The sequence below is a fragment of the Mizuhopecten yessoensis genome, unplaced genomic scaffold, assembly GCF_002113885.1.
Source record: "Mizuhopecten yessoensis strain PY_sf001 unplaced genomic scaffold, ASM211388v2 scaffold11045, whole genome shotgun sequence".
In the NCBI taxonomy this organism is placed as follows: Eukaryota; Metazoa; Mollusca; class Bivalvia; order Pectinida; family Pectinidae; genus Mizuhopecten; species Mizuhopecten yessoensis.
The window spans coordinates 1,013,219-1,029,401 of record NW_018408851.1 but is presented as its reverse complement, the minus strand read 5'-3'; the positions used below and the strand labels follow the sequence as shown (position 1 = coordinate 1,029,401).

Here is a 16,183-nt window from a genome sequence, read left to right as displayed (position 1 = left end):
GACCTAAAAATACACAGTATACAATTACACCTGTACCATCCAAGATTGTCACACAGAAAGACTTGCCTGCTGCATCCTATCCTGGTGGGCACCCACAAAGTGGAGGGCATCCTCGAGGAAGGAGTACTTGAGGGCAGACAGCACGGTAGCATACAGGTCCACACAGATACAGTATATTCCATGCCAGCTTGCTCTGGAATTCTGCTGAAGCTCAGTCACATCCTTCTATAAAAACAGGAAGATCCTATCAAATTCTGTACACATACAAACTTCTTTTTTTAATATAACTGACAATCTGACATGTAACTGTTCTTCTTTGTGTCCAAGTTTAGTCAGGTTTTTACTAAGGATTTACCTTAATGACAGACCAGGACAGTCCAATTTACAAACAGGTATGTCAGGAAAAACTTGGGTAACTTTCAGTTTGGTTTGACAAGTTGAACTAAAATATTTTGTTCATGAACTAGGAACAGACTTTGTAGTCTGACGTCGTTTTCTGGAGCCTTTACAATGATTTACACTAACTGAAATGTAATGTTGTGTGTAAATTACAAACCATTCTAGATATCTTGATGAAACTTATACCTACATCACCCACAGATGGTAGGTCACTGAGAACTTCAATGTAATGTTGTGTGTAAATAACAAACCATTAAAGATATCTTGATGGAACTTATTCCTGCCAAACTTTATATCTTAACTTTTAAACAAGTAGAGTAAATAGATCTGTAGTCATTCTGGATATCTGGAAGGCTTTGTCCCTGGTTATTAGGCAAATTAACAGTGTCAATCAGGAAAGAGTGAGTTTTCTGAGTTACCTACCCTGGCAGGAGCTCCTGGCTTAGAGAAGAGGTCACTGTCTTGGTAAAGTGATATCATGGACAGACAGGTATGCTGTGTGACACCACTCATTGTTAAAGCCTCTGCCCCCTACAAAATATATCACGTTATCTTTACAAGTCTAAATATTCTGTTGATGTATGCCAAACAATACTTCACATCTAATTACAAAGGCCCTAAATAAAGAAAAGTGATATATCTTTATACATAGCCCACATTTACATGTGTTGTGTACTAAATGCTCTCTGCAGGAATTATACAAAATATGAAAAGATCATACTGAAGTCAAATTGGCTGCTAGATAGGGGATAATATCGCACAACCAAAAGTGACGGCCAGTGTCCTACAGGGAGGTTTACTTTGACCAAGTTAACAACAAGTCAAATTGGCTTCTTGAAAGAGACAGAATGAGGCCATTAAAATTGAAATAGTTTTCAGCCGGGGTCCATTTGGCCTACACTGGAAATAATATAATAAAGAAATTGATTTTTATAGAGATAGAACTGCTGTAAAATGTTTGTCAATTTTGAACAACATCAGGGTATGGGCAGAATTGATGACAAAATTCAACAGGGATCGTTTTTTTATGACAAGATACAGACAGGACATTAGAATGATACCTTAGAGGAAAGAAATGAAAGATGACCACTGGTCACTATATCACTCACCTTGTCATATTTGGCAATGGTCAAGAGCAACAGAAACACTGTCTGGACATAATGTACAGCCTGTTTACCCTGCAATACATAAATATAGTACAGTAAACGGTCAGTGGTAATGTATCAAAAGTCACTAGCAGAACTTAACATACAATATAACCTTAATGAAGAATTACTGTATACCGGGAAATTTCCGTCCAGTCAAACTTTCGCCTTTCACCCATGAAACCAATGTTGGCCAGTGTTAAATAATTACTCCCTTCACATTTAACTAATATGTATATTATGCTGTTAAGTTATATTAGCTGTAACAATAAATTAGCCTTCATTAAGGAGGGCGACAAAAAGGCGAATATTGAACTGCAGTGAAAATTTCCCTGTAAACAGTAATTTGGAGGACATTCTGTGTGTGGTATACTGACCTTGATGAAAACTTCCATGGAGGCCATTAGTGTAGGGAGGATGAAGTGCTCCTGTAGAACGGGTAGCCACATTTCACTCCTGTCACACTGTAGGATGAGCTCCTCTAACAGACAGCAGGTCACAATCTGCATCTGTTACACCAAACATTAACCAATGAGTGTCAACTTGTATCCTATATTTCAAACTAATCACGAGAAAGACAATTGTATACTATAATCCACAATTAAACAACAGGCTAACCTTAAGTCTTATGTTTCCAGCTGCCAATTCTCCTTGTGAATCCTTTTTATCAACAAGATCTCGGGGCGAAGGGAGCTGACGGGTGCTCTGTAGTAAGACTGCACATGTGGTAGGGAGGACAACTGATAGGTACTTGTCAGGACTCATATCTATAACACAACCAACAGAGGTTAGTAAGGTGCTGCTGGCATGCAGGGTAAAATAATTCAGGTTAGTGTAGCATGTTTCCAGTTTATTTTTGGCATGTTTTTCTGTGCAAATCTATGTTTCCCCTTATTGGTAAAATAATGATATCACAAAGTATGCATCTGTTAATATTACTAAGAATGAAAACATTTAAGCTGAAACACATACACTTTTATAGCCAAACTTGGATTTTGAACAATAACGTGAAATTTGCAATATGCAAGAATAACTTATTATACGATGCATAACCTTATATCAGCAGAAATCATGTTCATACAATCGAGTGTGTTGTGTGATGGTGGTGAGACATACCTGTGACTGAGTTGAGTAGTGAATGCTGTGTGGTGGTGGTGAGACGTATCTGTGACTGAGTTGAGTAGTGAATGCTGTGTGATGGTGGTGAGACGTACCTGTGACTGAGTTGAGTAGTGAATGTTGTGTGACGGTAGTGAGACATACCTGTGACTGAGTTGAGTCGTAAATATTATGTGATGGTGGTGTTATATACCTGTGACTGAGTTGAGTAGTGAATGTTGTGTGATGCTAGTGAGACATACCTGTGACTGAGTTGAGTCGTAAATATTATGTGATGGTGGTGAGACATACCTGTGACTGAGTTGAGTCGTAAATATTATGTGATGGTGGTGAGACGTAAATGTGACGGAGTTGAGACGTGAATGTTGTGTTATGGTGGTGAGACCTACCTGTGACTGAGTTGAGTAGTAAATGTTGTGTGATGGTGGTGAGACGTACCTATGACTGAGTTGAGTCGTGAATGTTATGTGATGGTGGTGAGACATACCTGTAATTGAGTTGAGTCGTAAATGTTGTATGATGGTGGTGAGACATACCTGTTACTGAGTTGAGTCGTGGATGTTGTATGATGGTGGTGAGACATACCTGTGACTGAGTTGAGTAGTGAATTCTGTGTGGTGGTGGTGAGACGTATTTGTGACTGAGTTGAGTCGTGAATGTTGTGTGATGGTGTTGAGACGTACCTGTGACTGAGTTGAGTAGTGATGCTGTGTGGTGGTGGTGAGGCGTATCTGTGACTGAGTTGAGTAGTGAATGCTGTGTGATGGTGGGGAGACGTACCTGTGACTGAGTTGAGTAGTGAATGCTGTGTGGTGGTGGTGAGACGTACCTGTGACTGAGTTGAGTCGGGAATGTTGTGTGATGGTAGTGAGACGTACCTGTGACTGAGTTGAGTCGTAAATATTATGTGATGGTGGTGAGACGTAAATGTGAGGGAGTTGAGTCGTGAATGTTGTGTTATGGTGGTGAGACCTACCTGTGACTGAGTTGAGTAGTAAATGTTGTGTGATGGTGGTGAGACGTACCTGTGACTGAGTTGAGTCGTGAATGTTGTGTGATGGTGTTGAGACGTACCTGTGACTGAGTTGAGTAGTGATGCTGTGTGGTGGTGGTTAGACGTATCTGTGACTGAGTTGAGTAGTGAATGCTGTGTGATGGTGGTGAGACGTACGTGTGACTGAGTTGAGTAGTGAATGTTGTGTGATGGTAGTGAGACATACCTGTGACTGAGTTGAGTCGTGAATGTTGTATAATGGCCGTGACACTTCCCAGCAGTCCCACCTGTATTGGGGGGATCAGTGTCTTACTGTTAGACAGGGTATGTACTACAGCTGCCTGTAACTCTTTAATCATCCTTGTCTGGTTACTCAGAGAGCTGCAACAAAGAAATTCATAAGCTACCTGCGCATTATACACGAGTGCACATGATACATGCATACAGTACTATGATTTATTCAGACTTTTTGTGATGAGATTTTTCTTTCTACAGATTTATTTTTCAACAACCTTGAGGGTTAATACTTGCATAGCATTTTCACAAAACTCTAAACAAACAAATAACCTGGAGCAGGCATAATATCTGAGGTCAACGAAAATTTGAAATTTGAACTAAAAACAGATTAATAAAGTTGTGATCAGTTATCTAAAGTACCAGATAGTTTCAGCACTGGAGGACGTTCATTGTGGCTGTCTACTGAAGTATCTAGTACTGAAATACCTGTTCATATTTACGACTTACCTGGTCCATTGTTTGATGAGGTTGAAGAGGAAAGCACTAGCTATTTGAGCCAATTTGATGTTCAGTACCGATAAATCGCCCGACACCTGACAATAAAGAAACCAGATACAGGTGATGTACCACAGTTACCTTAGCCAAGAAAACAGAAAACGTATGTTTTATTGAGACGTGACATTTATCATGCTCCATCTTTGGTCATTATTTGTTGTAGTGGTGACTTTATTTAGTACAACATGATCTTTATAATTCATTAATATAACACTGAAGTGGATATAAGTGTTGTATAATAAGGTTTAAATATTATCAAATTCAAACCTCTTTTCCAAGAAAAGATCATTGCTTAGGTTTGGACATAGTCCTGCATTGATTTGGTACACAGGATTAAAGATTAAACTAGACTTAATAGATCATCTGTGAGCTGGGTCAATTTCTGTTGATAACAGGGACATTAACACAACAACTTACCAACGCCTGTAGTAACAGGACTGACAACACAACAACTTACCAACGCCTGTACACCCTCCATCAAGTCTACCATGATCACCTCTTTTAGGCTGTTATTCACTTTCAATTCATCAACCTAACAAGTAAATTCAAACTTTAAATAGGCAAACAGGATTTTTATATTCCTATTAAAAATAGGTTTGTTTAAATACAAAATATCTAAATATTGAGTTAGGCAAATTTGTTTCCCTCGCTGTATTGTTCTCAGTAAATTCATTTTAATTCATGCTAATAAAATCATTAAGATGCTGAGGACGTAATTTATCTCAAGTTCATGGTTATGATATAAGTGATCGATAACAGTTATGTTATAATGAACCTTGAGTTTGGTGATGGTGATGACGAAGTTTTTCCAGGCCATGAGGAGTTGTAGAGTGGGGTGATCAGCTAGGTTGTCTCCTGGTAATTCTGGTTCGGTCCTCTCAGCCTGGCTAACCACACAGTCCCGTACATACTACAGACGAACACACACAAATATCCTGTACACATTGCAGATAAACATGATATTTTATTCTCAATCCAAAGTGAAACTTTTCTGACAGTATTGCATCAAAACAGCTCAAAGTTTAAAGAACTAAAGCGTTAAATAAGCTTGCCATATTTTTGTGTAAATGTGTATCTTTCAGAACATCTTGAAATGATAACAAAATGAAAACAGTTAAAAGCTATAATTACAAATTTTTAGGAAGTTTTCAACTATTTTATAAATATCGAAATGCGAGTTTTTTTTCTGCCATTAATTTGTTTTCCTTGTTATAATAAAATACTTACACCAGACCAGTACTTCCAGCGGTTTGCATCACTGACGTCGGCCAGAACTTTCTTCAGCTTGCTGTCTAGTTTTGCACTACAAAAAAAATCCATTGAAAGCCACTGGAATCAAATACCATTGACAACAGAGGTGACATTGACAAAACCATAAATACTTGTGATATTCAACAATCTTTCCAGTTTAATTGTAAATCCTACCAGCTCAAGATGCTGTCATAAAGCCTGACAGAAAGAGTTAGATACACGTGTCTGTTTTCAGATTGGAAACTGTCCAGTCCTTCCATCATACTATTGTAATAATCAGGGACCAGTCATGTTGTGATATCAAATTCAAACTTTGACAGATATTGCCAATGTTTTATCGATTGTACATTTGGAAGAAATTAATTTCATACCAGTATTCCAGCATTTCAATCCTTCAATAAATAATTGTTAAAAACAATTCAAATGTCAACCAGGAAAACCTCTTTTTGCAAACTTTGTGTCTGTCTATCTAAGTACCATGTATATATGTTTGTGTGTGTCTGCCTTTCAGCTAGTGACAGTACTGTCGAATCTGCTCAAGCAACCATCTGTTTTATGCGACCACTTTTCATTCCTCCTGACTTTTTTTACTATGTAACTTATCTGTATTAAGCCGCCATCTGTCTAACGCGACCAGCGACCACCCAATACTGACTTTATGGTAAAGGACCAGATTTGATACATTTTAGCGACCATGTTTGACGAAAATATACCAAACGGTCGTTGAAATAGTTGTGTAACTCCAAATTTGCATCACCGTCACCACATTTGACAAGGACTACTTCACAATCTTTTTACCAAGTTCAGTGAACAAAATCAATTTTCAAACTTATAATAAATTCATTGATGTGCAGAAACAAATAAAAAGTCATTTTTCTAACTGTCGATATTGTTGATTTAGCAGTGAAATACGGACTAATACTTATCGCAGTTAAGCAGAACCATTTTGTCGTGCTAGGCAATGTTACCTTTAACCCTACGATATCCTCCATTTGATTGGATGAAGTACACTGGCAGGTTTTCATTCTTGAAATCGGGTCTGCTAATTAGAGATGTTCGCGACAGCACTCTCGTGCGAAATTAACATTAAATATCAGCGCAACTGCGCACTAAACATGTTTATGCTAGCAAAGTACTAACGAAATTAATAAAGGTCCGTTTTTCGGCAACATGCTGTCGGCGTTATTTAGGTCAATTTGTTAAAAAATAAAGGAATAATACACATGAACCCACCTGTTGGACCAACACAGGAACCGCTATCATTTCAACAACAAGATCTTTCTTAACAAGTTAGCTTAAATCACGGTAATTACCGAAAACACAGTCATGTAAGTTGAGAACTTCAAACAAGTTTCCATCGATCGTTTGTTCTGAGTGAAATGACAATTCTTCTCAAACACATGTGTAAATGTGCGCTTGGGGAAGTGGTCTGTTAACAGTTGTCTGAATTAGGATAAGGAGTCGTTTGATTATATGTAGTCGGTTGTGTAAGTTGTGTTTCCCTTGGGTGGTTGCTGAATATACAATTTTATTAAATTCAGGCTACTTCTGCTAACTAATGACAGTACCAGTATACAAAATTTTGTTAACTTTGTGTCTTCCTACCTGGTGACTGTGTATATCTCTTCTGACAGGATTCTCAGCACAAATGCAATGGTTCGCACCTGATAGGGCACGGCGATCTACAAATAAAATAAATTAATCATGTTTATAAATACCAGCCTTGAAAGACATGCTGCAATATCTGACATGGTTTGTGTCCCCAGACTGTCAGTGACCGTACTTTACCAGACACAGTGTCACATTTGACAAAATGGTCATACTTGATGCTGCTGAAGTCCCGTTTACTGTACTCTTTACANGGGGAGGGGGGGGGGGGGGGGGGGGGGGTGTGTATGTGTGTGTATGGAGTAGCATAAACAAGATATTTTTCAACTTGAACTGACATGAACAACTTTATTACGAACAAAACAAAGGGCAATCCAACATTCCAAATCAGTTAATAGACAGAATTATAATTAGGAATATTGCTATAACGTTCTTATCCGGCAATAAGCCCATGCTTGGTAGTAAGTCCACCAATATATATTGCTCTTAGTAAGAAAGGCCAACAAAAGCTTTTTCATTCTCCTGTAATAAGCCCACCCCCTGCTTTCAGTCCTAGATTAAGAGTTGTCCTGTTATAAGCCCACCCCCTGCTTTCAGTCCTAGATTAAGAGTTGTCCTGTTATAAGCCCACCCCCTGCTTTCAATCATAGATTAAGTGTTGTCCTGTAATGAGCCCACCCCCTGCTTTCAGTCCTAGATTATGTGTTGTCCTGTAAAAAGCCCACCCCCTGTTTTCAGTCAAAGATTATGTGTTGTCCTGTAATAAGCCCACCCCTTGCTTTCAGTCATAGATTATGTGTTGTCCTGTAATAAGCCCAACCCCTTACTTTCAGTCAGAGATTATGTGTTGTCCTGTAATAAGCCCACCCCCTGTTTTAAGTCATAGATTAAGTGTTGTCCTATAATAAGCCCACCCCCTTCTTTCAGTCAGAGATTATGTGTTGGTCTGTAATAAGCCCACCCCCTGCTTTCAGTCATAGATTATGTGCTGTCCTGTAATAAGCCCACCGCCTTACTTTCAGTCAGAGATTATGTGTTGTCCTGTAATAAGCCCACCCCCTGCTTTCAGTCATAGATTATGTGCTGACCTGTAATAAGCCCACCGCCTTACTTTCAGTCAGAGATTATGTGTTGTCCTGTAATCAGCCCACCCCCTACTTTCAGTCAGAAATTATGTGTCGTCCTGTAATAAGCCCAACCCCTACTTTCAGCCATAAATTATGTGTTGTCCTGTAATAAGCCCTCCCCCTGCTTCAGTCATAGATTATGTGTTGTCCTGTAAAAAGCCCACCCCCTGCTTTCAGCCATTGATTATATGTTGTCCTGTAATAAGCCCACCCCCTACTTTCAGCCAGAAATTATGTGTTGTCCTGTAATAAGCCCAACCCCTACTTTCAGCCATAGATTATGTGTTGTCCTGTAATAAGCCCACCCCCTACTTTCAGTCAGAAATTATGTGTTGGCCTGTAATAAGCCCACCCCCTACTTTCAGCCAGAAATTATGTGTTGTCCTGTAATAAGCCCACCCCCTACTTTCAGCCATAGATTATGTGTTGGCCCCCTGGGCTTATTGCAGGATACATACACAAATGTTATTGTGTGTCTCTACTCTCATATCCAAGAATGAATTGAACTGTTCACAGTAAGAGCTATAGCAGATTCCATTCATCTTTTAAAATTAGCCAGATTTTAAACTGTTATGCAAGCATACCCAAAGTTTGGCAAAATTCTATAAATATTGCTAGACTTCTTGTTCGGAAAGCAATATGTAACAGACTGAAGGACTGAAAACCTATTTACTGACAAAAATTTAAAGGAGAAGAATTACACTTCTGATAGAAAATGATTTTAGTGGATCTCTGAAAGTTTTTTTACAAGAGATATCTGAAAGTATAAGGTTACGTTTACCTGCATCTCGTCTTCCTCCCCAGGTGACGGTAGATCTCTGGTCAGTGGGGCACATACACTCAGCCAAAAGTTGGTCCTGTGTAAAAAGCAGTTTTATGTTGTAAATCTGTTTATTTAATTGTGCTTAACAATTTGATCACTTTAATCCAGCAACCTTCTTTCCAACTAACTATTTCAATTTATGCTATGTTAACTTTTTTTTTAATAAGAAAAAATACCTTATGCAGTGTTGATTTGTCAGCCCCTAGGGCTTCCTATGCATCCTACTTGCACAGACATTGATATGTCCCTTATCCCCACCTCCCAGCTTCCTGTATAGCTTACCTTGCCCTGAGTACAGACATTGCTGTGTCCCTTAGCCCCGCCCACAGGGCGTGTATAAAGTCCATGCAGGCACACAGCAAGTCTGGGGGACACATGTACTCTCCCTGCTTCTTAGCATCCATCAGATCTAGTACTGTCTGGAGACAACTAGTTTTACCCAGGGACAGATCCTACAACAGAACAGCTAGGTTTTTTAATTCTTCAATACAATAGTCGAACTCAGATTTCTTCAAATTGTTGAAATGACGTCACACAGCAACATCATAAAATGATTTTTCTGACTTAAAATATTCATTGCGCAAAACCTCCCGATGAACTCAGCGGAATATTTCTCTTGGTAGAAGTTAAAGAGACTGAGGAGAAAGCTAGCTGTATAAATGGAAATATTTATTTGAATTATTCCCAGTGATGACTTAAATGCCATACCTTCTTGCTGGCACGTGTGGCAGAAGCATCTGTGCCTGAGGCTGTCTCGGCCGGCTGGACATTGAGGAAGATTTCTATGAGTCCTGGCTGTGCCTCCACACACACAGACAACAGCTCCAGGATGACAACCTTCAGGCGCAGGTCCTTTACAGAGGTCAGAACAGTGCATCAAATGCATACAAGATGTAAAAGATTCAAATGACAAGCAAACAGGTTCTACTAGAGGTCACAAAAGTACAATAATTATCAATTGCAAACTGAAAGTGTTCGATCAACAGTTGAGGTTCTCAGGCTCTCCAAGAAAGAATTCATTAGAAACTATTCAGAACCACTCTCCTCTTTTTTCTTTAATCTTTGAATGTCTAGATACTTATAGAAGCACAAGATTACCTCTGTGACAGCGTATAAACGTGAGAGATACATGTCTCTGATGGTCTCTGCATCTCCTCCCAGACACGCCAAGATGGACATCCGAGACACCTGGACAAGTACATATAATGGGGTTAGTTTAATTAATATATTTCTCTTAAATGTTCTGAACAGAACTACTCATTCTTTATAGCAGCAGCATTAATCGACACCAAGTCACATGTTAGATCAAAGCAAAACATCTGAAAGTTTACAGATGAGACAGTCAGATTTACAAATGCTTAAAAAATCCAAATATTTCTTTGGCATCGTTATTTTCATTTCAGGATGATGTATTCAGTCAATAAAGTATATATAGCTCTGCATCATTAAAATGACATAACAGCAATATCAATGCATACTAATGAAAACTAAATATTGACAGTTGGCAAAAACAGGTTCTACCATAAAACAGTATAGCAGACCAACTGTACTCAGAGGCCATACTAATAGACAGGTGGACTGGTCTTTATATACAGGGTCTAACCTACACCCTACCAGAGCTAGGCGTTTGAGGAGGAGGCAGGCGAGAGCTGGCAGTCGTGGGTTATGTTTGTGGTAGATATAGCCAGCTATGGTTGCCACAATATGTTGAGTTTGTCTCCCCGCGGGCTGAGATGACAGCGCGCTCTCCACTGGTGACAGTGGCTGGTCTGGAGACTTGAGCAGCAGCAGACGATTGAGGACCGAGAAGGACATCTGTACTAACTGTATCATCTCGACTCCTGTACCAGCTTCCACAAAACTATAACAAACCAATACAAATATGTACACAAAACTATAACAAACCAATACAAATATGTACACACATCATGAGTAAGCAAGAGGTTTAGCATAACAATTTTGATAAAATTATGGACAGGTATTTAGGAAAACAGAAAATTTATTATAGCTTGATAGGTTGATGGAATTGGTATTAAGGTAAACAAAAATGACCATGAACTTAAAAAGACTTTTTACACAAAGATCAAATGTCTACAAAGCCAGTATTTACCTGCCCTGCTGTATGAGTGCCATTTCTATGGTGTCAGCTCCCATGGCGATGAGGTCTAGCAGTGAGCGGCCTGCCTCAGTGAACAACAAACTGTATACACACACTTCCTGTAGGTGAGGTCTGCAAACACAAAATTACACTTCCAGAGAATCAGGAAATTGTTGGAGAAAAAAAAAATTAGAACTACAACTGTTAGAAAACCATTAAATTTAAAACTTGAATTTCTCACTTTTAAAACACTACCAACAATGATTCAGCCACACAATAGGTAAAGTGGGCCAATAAATCATTGACTTCACATAATGACTCGGTGTAATATCAAGGAAAACTGTTCCTACCTATTTGACTTCTTTTTCCTGTTTCCTGTCAAAAATGTCAGAATTTTGTGGAATATGTCTAGGCACTTTTGTCCTGAAAAGTACAAAACATTATCATTATGAAGTATTTATATGGTTATTTTGTTATCCCATTGTTCTACATTAGGAGTGTTGGATTTCTTTCCTGGGATATTTTTTGATACAAGTTACCTCACACAGAAGAGCACACTTACAGATAAACTTCCTTAAAGTTAACAGAATAAAGTAACAATATTTATTTTTATAAATTTACAATCATATCACCATAGATTTGTACCAATGACAATCAATACCCACACACTGACCTGAATATTGAATATGTAAGAAACACATCTTACCAATGGTCTCTCTCTTGGCTGAGCTGTAATAGCGCCATTTTTGGAACACAGGAAACACTTCACGCAGGAAATAAAGAATGGGGGCCATCAGGTCGTTCTCCCTCTCCTCCGCAAAAAATGGCTGGTAAATAAAGCAAACAGTAGAATTATGAACTTGTTGTTATCTCAAGTCATATCTAACCCTCACCCGCAGAAAAAAATATGAACGAGTATTTTTCATTTAAATTTATCAAAATTATACTTCAGCTCACATTGAAATGAATAAATTTTGTAGTATGAGGATATTTCAAGCAAAATTTGGAAATGTGTAATTCACTACACCATTCATACATGTTAACTGATGTGTTTTTGGAGGATTTCCTACTTACTATTATCAGGCAGTACTATGGCTTTAACATTGCCATAAAAATGTAAAAGTTGCACCCCGCGTAAAAAAAAACCTGAATGTCTAAGATAATAACCTCATCAACTAGAATACCAAGTTTGTCCAAATGCCATGCTGATAAGATGACTTTACAAGTCTGACCTTTATAAAGCAGCTGATGAAGTCGAGGAATGCCACGGTCACAGAATATCGGCCTTGGTTACACTCATACCCTGCCAGGATAGCTCCATACAATCCTACACTCAGTCCCTGGCCACTGCAGCACAGAATATAATGTTGTCCAGAAAATCAGAGGTAAAAGATATTTAATGTTGAGTAAGCATAAGTAAATATTTCTTTACTATGTGTAACTTGTGGAATTATGTGTAACATTGCTGTAATTATCGGCTTCAGAGTCTAAAACGGCCTCTTCCATACATGGCGAAAGGGTGCCTTTAAATAGGCTGGCAGTAAATGAGGTAAGAAAAATAATGATAGATATTTTATTGAGGTTTTACGTGAACCCTAAGGTGTGTGTTAGATACCTGAGAACCTCTGCTAAGTTGTCCACATTCTCTGTGAGGTACGGCACCATTCCCGTCTGTTTCATGTTGTGCCATACCTGTGACAGATGGGTACAATAAAGGATATCTCATGACGGTAGCTTTTGTCATTCATTCATTTCAGTACTTTTAAGTCTATGAGACTTAAATGATTTGTCTCAATTAAAATCTTTATACATTTTATCACCGTTAAGATCCAATTATCTGTTGGTTAAACAGTTTGCAGAATTAATGGGTGTATGTTTTTAATGACAAGTTCCTTTAATAATACTAATGAAGGACAGACAGTTTTGCTGGATATTTTTTCTACTGAAAAATACTTACTCCAAATATTTTATAGCCAAACATCAAATAGAGGCTTTATTGTAACATCAAAACAAACACCAGTGGTATTGGGAACAATTTGAGCATAGACTAGACAGGTATATTAAAAAGATCAGACTCAGAGGTATAATTTCAAATACTACAGCTTTTTGCGGTCAGAAATAATTCAATGTATCTATAAAATGCTGAACGTAGATCCTCTTGTGTCTTACCTTGGTTGGGTGTTTTTTGGCTACACTAGTCAGACACTGGATACAGGCTGTCATCAGGTCAAGTGGTGGCGGATTGAAGTTGGCAAACCTGTACAGGGACAAGTAAACCAATTCCATATCAAACACAGTTATATATATTATACTTCACATATATATATCCTGTAATCTGATTGGCTCTGACAGACTGTTCATATTTCACCATCACAATTCATCTAATAATGAGTCAAACGAACAGTGCTTAACAACATCCTAGCAACAGGTGACAATGAGGGTGGCAGTGCAATATGTGGACTGTGCAAACAAGATGAGAATACAGTTGGTTTCAGACACCATGCTTTTCCATTGCAACTTTTATAAGTCAAAAATTCATTAAAATTTGAAATGTTTATTCATTTTCTTTCTTGAAACTGATGTTCATACTTCTAGCAAAAAGAATAAACACTAAATTCATTAGAGGATTACAGAACCTAGATTTACCCTTCCGATATTGCTGACACCCTCAGCTGTGCCACCGGCCACAATGATGTCCTCAGGATGATACTAGGCACTGCCACTCTCTAATGAATATATCTTTTCTGATATCTCAAACTTGTGACTTCAAATACCCTATATACTGTTGGTAATGGGGATGTATTATAATTCAACAACAAGAGGCCCAAGGGCCTTAGCGGTCACCTGAGTTATATCATAGGTACTGGTAGCTTTATTTTATTGTTTAGATGTGATGTGGAAGTCAGCATGTAAACTAAGTGAAAGATAAGAATTTGAAAATATTGGTAAATGTTCCCTTTGGGGCCTCGCCCTAGCCCCTGGGGATAGGGCAGGAATCCTAATTTTACAATGTAATACCCTCATTCACCAAAGATGTTTCTGACTAAGTTTGAGTAATTTTCTGCTGAAAATGGATAAAATATACCCAAAAGTGTTATTTCCCTATATAAACTATAGTAAACTTTACCCCCTCCCAAAGGAAGAACGGATAGCTCGGGGGTCCTGAAATTTACAATTTAAATAAAGCCCATGATGATCTTTCTTTTCATGCAGAGAAAATGACTGTAGTACCTCTGAGTCTGGAGAACAAGATTTTTGAAATATTGATTTATTTTCCCTATGGGGCCCCACCCTGGTCCCAAGGGTTTGAGTAGGAATCCCAATTTTACAATTTGAAACCATCTTCCTCCAAGGATAATTCTCACCAAGTAAAAATAGTTTCCTACAGAAAGCTGTCAAAATATACCCAAAAGTGTTATTTCCTATATAAACTATTGTAAACTTTACCCTCTCCCCAAGGGAGATCGGATAGCTTGGGGGTCCTGAAATTTACAATTTAAATAAAGCCCCTGATGATCTTTCTTTTTATGCACTGAAATTGAATGTAGTACTTCTGAGTCTGGAGAAGAAGATTTTTGAAATATTGGTTAATTTTCCCTTTGGGGCCCCAGGGGTTGGGGTAGGAATCCCAATTTTACAATTTTGTAGCCTCAACTACCAAAAGTTTGCAAAAATCCATCCACTGGTTCTTAAGAAGAAGTTGAAAATGTAAAAAGTTTACGCACGACGGACGACGACGGATGAAAAGCGATTAGAATAGGTCACTTGAGCAAAGCTCAGGTGACCTAAAAACCAGAGTCATGTACAGTGGATCCAACATACCATAATCACAGATATCAATAATCTTACCTGTGTATAAGCCAACAAAGACCATTAACAGTTAAGTGAGAAATGTCTTAATCTAACCTGTGAATAAGCTGATACAGACATTCAATGATCTGGTCAAGTTCCTCCACAGCCTTAGGGTAGGCTCCGAGAACTGCACTGACCATCTCTACAATGAGGGTCACCCTCGACACCTGCATTGGTGATACCATCCCTACAAAGTATGGCAAAAGCTTTATTATGACATTTTCCCAACTCTTTTCAACACAAACCCTTTAACCCTTTCACCCCTATGAAACTTTAGTAGACCATGCATTGATCTGGATGAGTCCATTTTGGTCTACAGTCCTGAAAGGGTTAATGAAATATTGTGTATAATTTTACCTTTCCCTTTTTTGGCTAGAATTTATCTATGACAATAAAAAAAAAAGGCATATTTAACTGAAATGGAATGAAACAGCATAATTTATTTTCTACAAGAAAAAAACACTTGAAGATATTATATTTAAATAAGGACAAATTGCTTTACAGCATTATCCTGTAGACTTAATCAAATATTTGTAAATGTTATTGTTATAATGCACTACGAAAATTAAAAGCTTGGGAGATATTTCTAGTCTCAGAATGTTAAGGATATTTTTTAGCTTTTTTGTGCTCTTCTTCATGTCAAGTGTTTTAAAAAATATTTCTGGTCTCAGAATTTCCTCATTCTTTTATCTTATGTACTTTTGTGGTATCATCCATGTTCAGTGGGTTTTTTTTTGAAGATATATCTAGGAGATTCTCTGTGTCCAGTGTGTACCTGCGCCCAGTGATCTATTTAGATATATCTGGTCTAACAGAACACTATGTAATATGACAATGGTATTAGGAGCTTCTCTGTGTCCAGTGTGTACCTGCGCCCAGTGTTCTATTTAGATATATCTGGTCTAACAGAACACTATGTAATATGACAATGGTATTAGGAGCTTCTCTGTGTCCAGTGTGTACCTGCGCCCAGTG

The 16,183-nt window shown here is 38.2% G+C and overlaps 1 protein-coding gene across 1 annotated transcript in view; it reads right to left on the bottom strand.

The window, feature by feature from the left end:
* Positions 1-16,183, bottom strand: part of LOC110464989 (nucleoporin NUP188 homolog) — a 40,736-nt gene that overhangs the window by 5,656 nt on the left and 18,897 nt on the right. Inside the window, exons 22-44 of the mRNA XM_021520525.1 lie at positions 15,263-15,395; positions 13,526-13,613; positions 12,972-13,048; positions 12,589-12,703; positions 12,063-12,183; positions 11,707-11,779; positions 11,369-11,488; positions 10,873-11,119; positions 10,357-10,446; positions 9,967-10,110; positions 9,541-9,710; positions 9,217-9,292; positions 7,306-7,382; positions 5,677-5,752; positions 5,225-5,359; positions 4,907-4,981; positions 4,402-4,487; positions 3,884-4,038; positions 2,163-2,311; positions 1,922-2,053; positions 1,509-1,577; positions 823-930; positions 67-225 (exon numbers count right to left, since the gene is read on the bottom strand). Coding sequence (XP_021376200.1) covers positions 67-225; positions 823-930; positions 1,509-1,577; positions 1,922-2,053; positions 2,163-2,311; positions 3,884-4,038; positions 4,402-4,487; positions 4,907-4,981; positions 5,225-5,359; positions 5,677-5,752; positions 7,306-7,382; positions 9,217-9,292; positions 9,541-9,710; positions 9,967-10,110; positions 10,357-10,446; positions 10,873-11,119; positions 11,369-11,488; positions 11,707-11,779; positions 12,063-12,183; positions 12,589-12,703; positions 12,972-13,048; positions 13,526-13,613; positions 15,263-15,395 — 2,675 coding nt within the window. The remainder of the gene's footprint in view (positions 1-66; positions 226-822; positions 931-1,508; positions 1,578-1,921; positions 2,054-2,162; positions 2,312-3,883; positions 4,039-4,401; positions 4,488-4,906; positions 4,982-5,224; positions 5,360-5,676; positions 5,753-7,305; positions 7,383-9,216; positions 9,293-9,540; positions 9,711-9,966; positions 10,111-10,356; positions 10,447-10,872; positions 11,120-11,368; positions 11,489-11,706; positions 11,780-12,062; positions 12,184-12,588; positions 12,704-12,971; positions 13,049-13,525; positions 13,614-15,262; positions 15,396-16,183) is intronic.